General features: G+C 40.1%; 2 protein-coding genes across 2 annotated transcripts in view; both read right to left on the bottom strand.

Moving 5' to 3' along the window:
• Positions 1-209: 209 nt before the first annotated feature.
• Positions 210-1,696, bottom strand: LOC120438567. The gene is made up of 2 exons (XM_039608968.1): positions 1,686-1,696; positions 210-1,333 (listed from the first exon to the last, which is right to left on the bottom strand). Exon 2 carries the CDS (start codon positions 1,131-1,133, stop codon positions 441-443), a length of 693 nt encoding a protein of 230 aa, XP_039464902.1. The 5' UTR covers positions 1,134-1,333; positions 1,686-1,696; the 3' UTR covers positions 210-440.
• A 1,907-nt stretch (positions 1,697-3,603) lies between these two features.
• LOC116320868 (NACHT, LRR and PYD domains-containing protein 12-like) overlaps positions 3,604-11,457 on the bottom strand; it is a gene marked incomplete at its 5' end in the record, with an annotated part of 102,590 nt that continues 94,736 nt past the window's right edge. The window contains 2 exons of the mRNA XM_039603208.1: positions 3,604-3,609; positions 4,560-5,078. Coding sequence (XP_039459142.1) covers positions 3,604-3,609; positions 4,560-5,078 — 525 coding nt within the window. The remainder of the gene's footprint in view (positions 3,610-4,559; positions 5,079-11,457) is intronic.

The following is an 11,457-nucleotide window of genomic DNA, read 5'->3' as shown; positions in this document are numbered from 1 at the left end:
GCGGTGTTTCTGGGGCTGGTACCTGTGAATCATTCTTTAGCTGTCCTGTTACCCTGACACAGAGAATAATGAGAAGTAAACTCGTGATGTCCACACAGTGAAGTTTCTGCTAAATGAAGTCATGTAGTGATCCTGCTGAGCTGCTCTCTTCTCTCACTTCTTCAGATTCTCTTGACACGCACCGAGCTTTTACACATGATACAAAGATATTTCACATGCTGAACAGACTTTATTGAAACAGAGACAATCATCAGAATACAGTGAGACAGAGCTAATCAAACAGATTGATTGTAGGATCAATGATCATTGTTGGAGTCAAAGATCTGAGATCACAGTGGGTGAACATCATTTCAGAAAGGAAAGAAAAACAATCAAACTGGTTAAACAGGAACACCATAGACTCTTTGGTTTCTGCCCAGTGAGCATTCCCAGCTCTGTTACTAAAACGAACTGAAGGTCAGGTACAGCGTATTACCTTTGTTCCCACTGTTGAGGTTTTTTTGTCTAATGAAGACCCTGGGATATCTGTACTGCTCCACAGCTGCTGTGTTGACGATCACAGAGACCGCCCGAATGGGAAGACCGGAGTCTTTCTTGTACCACAGGTACACGTAACTTCCTCCTGCCCCCTTGCTTAGATCAGTAGTTACCCTTGTAAAGCCCATATACTGAAACAATATCTCGTCTATATCATCAGTGGAGATCTTCAGATCTGTGATGGCTCTTTGAGAGTTAGTGGTCTGACGGTACCAGATGAAGACAAAGGATCCTCCTGCACCTCTGTTGGTATCTTCATCCACTCTGATGTAGCCGTTCTGGAAGTAGTCAGCATCTCCATCATAGTCAGCATTGGCAGTGATGTCACAGATGTAGGTTGGTCTCTCCCTCTTCACCCACAGGTAGATCCATTTTCCTCTAGCTTTCCGGTTCAGATCACAGGCCAGTCTCTCCCATCCAAATGCAAACATCTGGGCTTCCTCTCTTGCTTCTATAGAGACATGAAGGTTCACAATGGGAACATCGTACTCTGAGTTACCTCTGTAGTACCACAGGTAGATGTTGTCTCCGCTTGTTCCGGCATTGAGGTTCTTGTTAATCTTCTGGTAACCTGCAGTGATCAGACCCCTGCTCATGCCATGATTGAATGTAAGCTGAATCCTGGTGATTGGTGAGCTGCTGCCTTTTTTTTGTACCAAAGGTAGATGTATTTTCCTTCAGCTCCTTTGTTCAGCTCAACATCGATTTTGATGAAACCTTGACTGCTAAGATACGTCTCTTCAGCTTCATCCAGAGACACCTGGAGCTCGGTGATGTACTGGCCCACTGATTGTTCCTGCATCAAAGTTAAAAGATTAATAGTAAACAGAAAGATTTAAAATCTGTTTTAAAAGTTTGAAATCAGGAAGGTGCGTGGTAGCTGAAACTGCTGTAGCATTACTACTTTGTCTACATTTACAGTTTTTCTGAGATATAATAAAATGACATGATTTTGCTACTAAACGGATCGTTAGTGTTTTTTTTTTTTAATGTATAGCTAATTAAACTTGAATTGTTCTGAATGTTTTTGTACTTTATGCTAAAAAGTAAGTTTGACCCCACGTGATGAAATAAATGTGAAAAACTGAAAAGCAGCAGAGAGCACATTTTCACACAGACTGGACACAAAAGAGAATATGAAGCATCACCAGAGTGAAGGAGGTCCGATCAGCAGCAGCAGATAAACCTTCAGCAGAGTCTTCATAGTCTCCATCTCTTCCTCCTTAAACCACAAACACATTAAGGTACCTGTGAATTGAACTACTGATAAAGATTTTATGCTCTCTGCCTCCCCAAAAACTTGCCTGGGAACGCACTGTACAACATGCTGGACCGAGAAATGATTTTAATTGATTACCTCAAGATGGGTAAAAAGGGTCATTTTTGCCAAATTTAAAGGAACATAAAGAGCAAACAGAGATGCTGTGTGAGCAGTTGTATACTTACGTGTGTATAGACAGCGTTTGGCTGGCTGAAAGCTGCTGATCGTTCTTTATACACACAACAGCATCAGTACAATTGTGAAATCACCTCTGACGTGCAGTTTCAGCCCTCCTCCTTTCATGCTTCTCTGCATTCACATGATGATCAACTGAGCTAAACATGAACTTCAAAAATAATCTGTTGTATATTAATGAATAAAACACATTTGAGCACTGTGTGGACTGTCAGTAGCTACATGGGGATTAAATATATCAATGAAAAATGAAGGTGAAGTTTGATTTCTCAGAGATATTAATCTGAAATGTTTCTTTTTTTGTTTTTTATCTGAATATCTGTAAAAGTACCTGTTTTCACTGCCAATGCTGACTATGATGGAGATGCTCAGTACTTCTACTTCCAGTGTTTATCTCCTTCAGCAGTGGCGCACTTAAGTTTCCTGTTTTCACAGTGCAGCCTCTGTGGTTTAGGATGTCTTGTATGCCCAACCACACCCCCCGTGTGTTGTTGCTGGACAGGTGGGACTCTATGCTACTTTTATGGTCCGTCTTAGCTTCTTTCAGATCGGGTTGAGCAGACCTGTACAGAACTCAGTCGCCCGACCTGAAGGCAGCATCCCGGGCTTTGAGAAGTGTGCGGATCTGGCTGGTCATCCAGGGTTTCTGGTTTGAGAATCACATAATTATCAATAATTCAAAATAAATTTCATTATAATCCTTTGCCTTCAGTCCCACTAACTGATACAAATGGCCGTTCAAGCAAGGACACACAAGGTCGTTCAGGATCTAAATGTTTAAGTTGAACAGAAAGCCCAGGACCAGCACAGAGGGACTCTGCTGCAGACCCATGTACAGCTACACGTGTAAAGCGGGTGCTTATCACTGCCTTTGGTTCCTGCTGAAGGCCAAGCTTAACAGACCAAAGGTTTAAACATCTGTGTGTCTGAAATAAACCAGTTTTGGTGGTGCTGAGGTTGATACAGACTGAAGACTCTCCACATTGGAACTCTGTATTATAGCTCTGAACTCTATGAACCAGGCAATATGCAGACTGGGGACCAGCATCCGCCTAGCTCAAGATCAATCCATGTCTGAATGTGAAAGAAGGCACTCCATCATACCTTAATAAATCATACCATACATCTTTAACTGGTATCAAACTGTTGCTTCCTGCAGTGGGAAGAGCCACGGACGATATTATCGGGAGTTGCAATTCCTCTCCAGGACTGTGTGTCGGGTCATGATGGTGAGCAGACCAAGGTTGCATTACTGCCCAGTAGTGATGTTCAAAACACCTTGAGGTGCACTGTTTAAATAAAACTGAACTAAATTGAAACACTGTAACATTTAAAGGTTTAGAAAAAATCTGACATCATCTTCACAAGTAGAATGGGAGGCAGAGCCTTCAGTTTTCATTTTACTTTACAAATTGACCTTCATGCATTCAGCTTCTACTGGGATCTTTGTGATGGACATGATGGAAGCAGGTGAGGAACTCTGAGATGATGACATTTCTTGACCTGTGTCGTTGTCATCTCAGCAGCTGTTTGGTGGAGTCAGGAAGTGAATGATGAGTTTTAACAAAACCTCTCAACATTTAAAGAAACGAGTTGTGTTCAGATTAAACTCATTTCTTCAGAGGACACAGCAACATCAGAGTTTAACTCATACAGATCTTTAATACGTACGATCTGTGAATTCTGCAATTCTGTAGAAGAAAGATGTTGAATCTATTTAATTATTCTTGAAAAATAATTTATTTCTGTGCATTTTTTTTTCACCCTGCATCAAATTAAAGTTGATTACATCGATTAAGCATCATGAGGTGGAGGGTGGGGGGTGGTTCCCTATTTTTATTTTTTGCTGGGAGTTTGCAACCCTATTAGTTAGGTTGCTTAATATTTCTGCTAAGTACTCTTTAAAATACCAGAATAGGGAGGACGGAGTAGGTTTAAGTTTATTAGATTGATCAGTGTTGCTGAACTATGAAATATTTTGGGTGCAGTGTATTTTTTTACATACAGGTATAACAGAATAGCTTTAGTGTTGTTGTTTATTTAAACTTGAGTATGAACTTATACAAAATGCAGCAAGATATTAAAAAAACAGTTTTATTGATTAAAAAACACACTATATCGGATTCATATCAGTATCGGCAGATATTCAAATTTATGATATCGGTATCGGACATAAAAAAGTGGTATCGTGTCATCTCTAATCCATACTAATGATGAAGGAACTGAGCTCACAGTCCATTGTTCATTCAGTGAACTACTCAGTTTATTTTGGGCCTCAGAAATGCTCACTCTGTTTGTACATCACTGATTGTCAGCAATAGACTCATTCTGCTGTGTGGACAGGAACACATGTGACATCACTTCCTGTTTGTTTGTGACTGAAGAGGAAGAAGTTTACAAGGAATCATTTAGAAGAGTTTCAAACATCAACTGATTGAATCCATGAATCTGAAAACGTGTTTGTGAGTGAAAGAGACAGACATGTACAGACTGAACTATCTGTTCAACAGTCAGAGTGTTTCTCTAACAGGAGACACTCTTTACACTCCACTCAGCACAGGGACACTGAGGAACCAGGAGGCCAGTCTAACCCAAACCCAGGATAAAGAGTTTGAGTGAATGTGGTGTTGAAGGTGTGGAGGTGGATCAGAGTGTCAGAGGAGACTCTGTAGAAGGACAGAGTGCCAGCAGGACAGTCCACATACACTGCTGCTCTGTTAGAGACAGAGGAGGAGGAGGAGGAGGAGGAGGAGGAGGAGATGGTTGTGTGTCTGTTATTGTGCCAGACATAACGAGGACCATCATCAGTGCAGCTCAGACTCCAGGACTGATCATTGTGTCCAAACCAACAGTCATCACTGACTCCTTTCCTTCTGATGCTTCTGTAACTCACTGATATATAAACGTATCCTCTCCACTCGACCTCCCAGTAACAGCGACCAGTCAGACCATTTCTACACAGCAGCTGAGGATAAACATTAAATCTGTCTGGATGATCAGGATATGACTGAACCTCCTCCACATGTGTCACCTTCCTGTTGTTGTCAGACAGTTGGAGCTTTGTGTTCACTGTGTTTGTGTCGATTGTGAGTTGACAGGAATCTGATGGAGAGAACAAACACAATCCAGCTGCAGTTATTGATCCATCATCTGTTCATTGATTGACACTTTGATGATGACTCCTGACATGATGAAGATGGTTGAATGTGTGCTGCTTTGTTTTCATGAATCCCATTAAAAACACACTTACACTTCCTCAGACCTGGTCTCAACCATCGGACTCCAGCAGGCTCCACCCTGAAAGGAGGAGGGGGGTCAGAGCAGCACAGTCAGCATGCACACATGGACATTACATGGCTCTCACACACACACTGTTACACACTGAGCTCAAAGCTCGGCTCCACTGTTTTATTCAAAGAAATCTACATTTATTTATCAGCACATTTAAAAACAGGTTGAGCCAAAGTGCTGCACAGAGTAGAGATAAAATAGGAAACATACACAGTAATAACTATAGAGACTCGTCAGAATTGAAAGCTACAGAGTACAAATGTGTTTCCAACCGGGTTTTAAAAATGTCGAGTGTTGGTGACGACCTGATGTGAAAGGCGACTGTTCCAGAGTTTGGCTGCAGCGATCGATAAAGCTCACCTCTGTTTTTACGTCTAGTTCTGGTCAGAAGCTACTTATCTGCAGACCTGAGGGCTCGACTTGGATTATTTTTGTTAAAGAGAGATAAGATGGAGCCAATCCACTCAGAGATTTAAAGACAAACAACAAGATCTGGAAGTGGATTCTACGACGTACTGGTAACCAGTGGAAAAAGCTGGAAAAAGCTGGTGTTGGGTCGTCTAGCACAGAGCCACCGCTGGAACCAGACAATTCATGAGGGAGAGAACTGTGACAGCGCCGTTCCTTCGCTTGACCTCAGTCGCTCTCGTCTGCTCCCTCGTAACACTGCTCTTTATGAGGTTACATGAATATGCATAAGTTCATTAACATATGATGTCTTACACAGGTATGAACAAAGAGTACCAGTCTGTGCATAGTGTAGGTATGTGTGTGTGTGTGTGTGTGTGTGTGTTCCAGATGTGACCCTGTGACCCCAAAGCTGGTGCTAAGAGTCCAGCGGTCCCCCTAACAAAGGGCTCTTATACTTAACCAGACACAGAGTAGGTGTCCTCCTACACCATAAATCAGTAAGAGAAGGTACGACCTCTCTCATGACCCCAAGGTGTGTGTGCATGCCAGAGCACTCTGGAAGGCACACAGAGTCTTTGCAGACTACTAAGGATCAAACCTCTATCATTATGCAATCGATTATCAAACTCTAAGCATATATGAGTAAATATTTCTAAGCATAAATGATAATCAACAATATAAACCTTACAGCTGGTTTTAATAACAGAATTCATTTGTTTCTCAAATAAGAAAAAGCTATCGAGAAACACTCCTAAATCTTTAGCAAACAGAGTTCTGAACTTTTCCAGTGGGCCAAAGTAAGCATTATCCGCTAATGCTAACTGTTTTCTCTAGCATATGACAATGTGAGCAGCTATCCGGTTGTTCAGTCTGACGTCACTAGCCGTGTCTGGGCCTAAACTCTGCTGCAGGTCCATAATTCAAATGATCACTGTGGCATTACTGAGAGTTAAAACACTGTCTAAAGTCTTTCATCTTTAATAAAATGATCAGCGTTCTTCTCTACCAGGTGTAACAATTGAGTTTAACATCCAGGCATCCATGAAAACGGAATTTATGACATTTAACGGCGTTAGAAGTTAGCAGGAAGTTAGCTCGCTAGCTTCTATCTAAATACAATATAGCATGTCCTGACTGCGGGGTTTTGGAAACAAATTCAAACGTACAGCTCTGCTATCACTTCCAACATAAATGAAGACAGAAAACTAAACAGCAGTGACGTTTGTAGGATTACTGAAGTTTGGCTAGCTGGTATATAATGATGTGCTACGTGACCGCTAGCGACACAGCTATGTTAGCATAATATAAACAAGCTAACTTTTTTTCCACTCGATAAAAGTTAACGTGAGTGTTCTCGGTGGTCAGGAACAAATGTAATCGCATGGCAGGATGCTGTAAACGGACCAAACTTCAGCCAGGAGAACTACTGAGATAATCCATCCACAATACGAGGTTAGTCATTCATATACTGCTGCATGGGCTGTGCTGTATTTACATCGTAAGGTTTTAAAAACTGAGCTTAAATAAATGATTAGCGGTAATAAAAGCTGAGGGAGGTCAACGGTGATCACTGACTGTTTTTAGGAGCTTTTTGAGATTAAATAGAAGAAAATACAAAACATTAAACATGTTAACAACACAAAAGCCATATTAAACGCAGACTACTTTAGGCCCGGAAGTAGGATTCGTCGCGTCATCACTGGACAACCGGATTGCTATGTAGGCTGATGTTAGCAGCTAATGCTAATTTGATATGAATTAACATTATATTAGTGAGGAGTTAATGCTAAGTAGACTGCCATTAGTGGCTAATGCTAATTTTAGGTGAATAGGACTTGGCCGTTAATGCTAACACTATATTTTCTTGCTTTATAACAATGTGACCAGCTAATTCTAAGTAGTTTGCCGTTATTAGCTAATACTAATTTTAGGTGACTGAGCATTTGCAGCTAATGCTCATACCGTTTTCCTTTGCTTTGTAAGAATGACAGCAGCTACTGATGCAAAGTCTATCATTATTAACTAATGCTAATGCTAATTTGAAGTAATAAGCATTAGTAGCTAATGCTAATACAATAGTTTTCTGCTTTATAACAATATGCTAACACTAGATTCCCTTCAGCTAAGCCTATTTAGCATTAATTAACATCATTTAGCATTAAGACGTTAATGCTAAATAGGCTACCATAGGTGGGTAATGCTAATTTTTGGTGAATAAGCATTCGAAGCTAATGGTAACATCATATTCTCTTCCTTTATAACAATGTGAGCAGCTAATGCTAGGTACGTTGCCTTTATTAGCTAATACTAATTTGAAGTGAATTAGCATTATCCGCTAATGCTAACAATGTTTTTGCTAACTCTTTTCCCTTACATTTAACAATATGAGCAGCTAATGCTAACACTACTTTCATTTCAGTTAAGCCTATTTAGCATTAATTAACTTCATTTAACATTAACAGGTTTATGCTAAATAGGCTACCATTAGTGGCTAATGCTAATTTTAGGTGAATAAGCATTCAATTTTAACAATGTGAGAAGCTAATACTCAATAGGTTACTGTTATTAACTATTGCTAATTTGGTGTGAATTAGCATTATCAAATAATGCTAACTCTTTTCCCTTGCATTATTACAATGTGAGGAGTTATGCTAAGTAGTCTCCCATTACTAGCAAATGCTAATTTGACATGAATTAGCATTATCCATTAATGCTAACTCTTTTCCCTTGAGTGGCAAATGCTAATTTTAGGTGAATAAGAATTGGCAGCTAATGCTAATACCATATTTTCTTGCTTTATAACAATGTGACCAGCTAATGCTAGTTGCCGTTATTAGCTAATACAAATTTGAGGTGAATTAGCATTATCCGCTTATGCTAACAATGTTTTTTCGTACTTTTTAACAATATGAGTAGCTAATGTGAACACTTTTTTTCATTCAATTTGAACTTTTCCCCTGCAATGCTTAGACTTAATGCTAAATAGGATTCCATTAGCATTAGCATTTGTTCAAACTGTTTGCTTTATAGGAATGACAGCCAATGATACGAAGTCTAGTGTTATTAATTTTAATTGATGTGAATTAACATTATCCGATAATGGTAACTCTTTTCCCCTACATTATAACGATGTCAGGAGTTTATGCTAAGTAGGCTGCCATTGGGGGCTAACTCTAATTCGGGGTGAATAACTATAAGCAGCTAATGCAAATACTGTTTTCTATTTCCTTATAACAACTTGAGCAGCTAATGGTAATTTGATGTAAATTAACATTATGTTAGTGAGCAGTTAATGCTAAGTAGGCTGCCGTTATTAACTAATGCTACTTTGATGGGAATTAGCATTATGCGCTAATGCTAATACTGTTTTCCCTTACTTTTTAACAATGTGAGCAGCTAATTCTAAGTACGCTGTTGTAAATAGCTAATGCTAATCTGATGTGAGTTAGCATTATCCAATAATGCTAACAGTGTTTTCTCTTATTAAAAATGAAAGTAGCTAATACTAATATTCTTTTCCGTTGGGTAACAACGATGTGAAGAGTTAATAATAAGTAGGCTGCTTTTAGCGGCTTATTCTAATTGGGGGTGAATAATTATTAGCAGCTAATGCTAATACCATTTTCTCTTTCCTTATAACAATATGAGCAGCTTATGTTAATTTGATGTGAATTAGCATTATATTAGTGAGGCGTTAATGCTAAGTAGGCTGCCATGAGTGACTCTTTACCCTTGCGTTATAATGATGTGAAGGGTTTATGCTAAGTAGGCTGCCATTAGCAGCTAATGCTAATACTGTTTTCCCTTGCTTTCTACAACTTGAGCAGCTAATGCTAAGTAGGCCTGCTCTGCTAAGGATTTGTGTCACGGTTCTGGGTCGGTGCGACCCAGTATTTTGAGTTCTAATGTTTTGGTTTATTCTTGTATGATCATTTTGTTACCTTTGTGATATGTTGGTTATTGTTTGAATTCTATGTTTCTGTTTATTCATGTTTAAGGATTTGTTCTTCGGTTGTATCTCACGTTTAGTTTAGTTCAGGTTCCATGTGTTATATTCTGTCTGTCTCTCAGTGTCGAGTCTGCGTCTTTGTGTAGTGATTCTTGTTTCCTGTTTTATTGTGAAGGTCTGTGTCTCATGTGAGTGTGTTCTGTTTAACTCCCTTGTCTCATCTCGTTAATTACTCCCAGCTGTGTCCACCACCTGTGTGTAATCTCCCTGTGTTTCTCTGTGTGTATTTAAGTCGCGTCTTCTGTCATTGTAGTTGCTGGTCCGTCTATGTATCCACCATTTTTCATTCGTGTGTTCCCTGCCGTCGTCATCATGTACCATCGTCTTCCTTCCTTTATGTCCAGATTCGTGTTCTTGTTCATGCTCAATAGTTTAGTTGTCCCAGTATAGTTTAGTTCTCCGTTTTGCCGTTTGCCTATCTATATTTCGTGTTCAATAAATCACCTTCACGACTGCCTGCGTTTGGATCTTCCTTTACCTTTTCTTCTCACTCGCCGTGACAATTTGTGTGACCATGATGGAAACTATGATAAGCTAATGCTGCTAAGCTAATGCTGTTTATGGGCCCTGTTAGAATCAATATTTCATTCTCATTCTGTTGTTTGAGAACAATAAGAGAAAAATGTACACTTGAGAACAAATTTATTGTGAATTCAGCTGTGAATGTTTGTCATTATTTAACCTTCCATTTCCAAATGTTAGCTGCTCCTGTCTGCCTCATTGTCACACACTGAAATGATTCACAGCCTTGTTTCAGCCTTCTGTCAGTGTCACTGACTGTCACTGTGACTGTGGACATACAGCATGGGAAACACACATGGCTGACACTTTATTAGGTACACAGTGGCATCTATCTCAGGTACACCTGTGACCTAAATGTTACTGCACACAGACTCCTTGGAGACCCCCTACATAAATATCCATGTACAGGGCTCTAGAGTGCAACCAATTTGGTCGCAAATGCAACCAAATTTTTCAGTGGTTCTACTAAAAAAAAAAATTTGGTCGCAGTGGTGCGACCAACTGTTCGGGTAACAAAAAAAAAAAAAATCTCTGCAACTCTCCGTGTGGTCAACAACAGACACACATTATGCCCCTATCGTGGACTAAACCAATCAGAGATAGTAAGGGGCGGGACCTCTCTGATTGGCCGTGGTCCAGTTGAAAGTGCAGGTGGAAGAGGGAGGTGAGTAGCTTGAATAAAGCGATTTTGATTCATTAAATCCTGAATTGACTTTTAAATATAACTGTGTTTTGTCAGAAACGCCAGATTCTCAGATTAAAGCTCACAAAACTATTTCAACAACCACCACACAGCAAATGAGAGCAGGTACACGGACTCCACACAAAGACGTAAACACAGAGAAGACCCAACGCATCAGAATCAGCTTTGTCTTTCTCGGCTTTCTCACGCGACGGCCGAACTGTACACGGACACGTCGTCGGAGCTCAGCGATTCTGATGCGTAGGCTCCGCGCTGTGTTTACATCTTTTTGCGCTGATTCTGAGCTGCAGGTTTTGTCTCTCCAACCAAAATTCGCCGAGCCAGCAGCAAAAGAAGCAGCAAACTACGCTTCACATTTGTCATGAATCCCCTCTAAATTTTGCTGTTTTGCTTCCACCACAATAAAAATCACACTTCATGTACAGCTCTCTCTCTCTCTCTCTACCGTTGTTTACAGCGCTGTCTTTTTCTTTTTTCACTTAAATGACCTCGGACAAGAAAGCCTAATTTCTGCTGTTCAATACTGAA

The sequence above is a fragment of the Oreochromis aureus genome, linkage group 3 (genome assembly GCF_013358895.1).
Source record: "Oreochromis aureus strain Israel breed Guangdong linkage group 3, ZZ_aureus, whole genome shotgun sequence".
NCBI lineage: Eukaryota > Metazoa > Chordata > Actinopteri > Cichliformes > Cichlidae > Oreochromis > Oreochromis aureus.
Note: the sequence above shows the minus strand (reverse complement) of the source record. Positions and strands in the feature narration are given on the sequence as shown.

Bases quoted from the DNA above. Each gene is read 5' to 3' on its own strand.
- LOC120438567 (XM_039608968.1), bottom strand. From the start codon at position 1,133: ATGAGCAGGGGTCTGATCACTGCAGGTTACCAGAAGATTAACAAGAAC.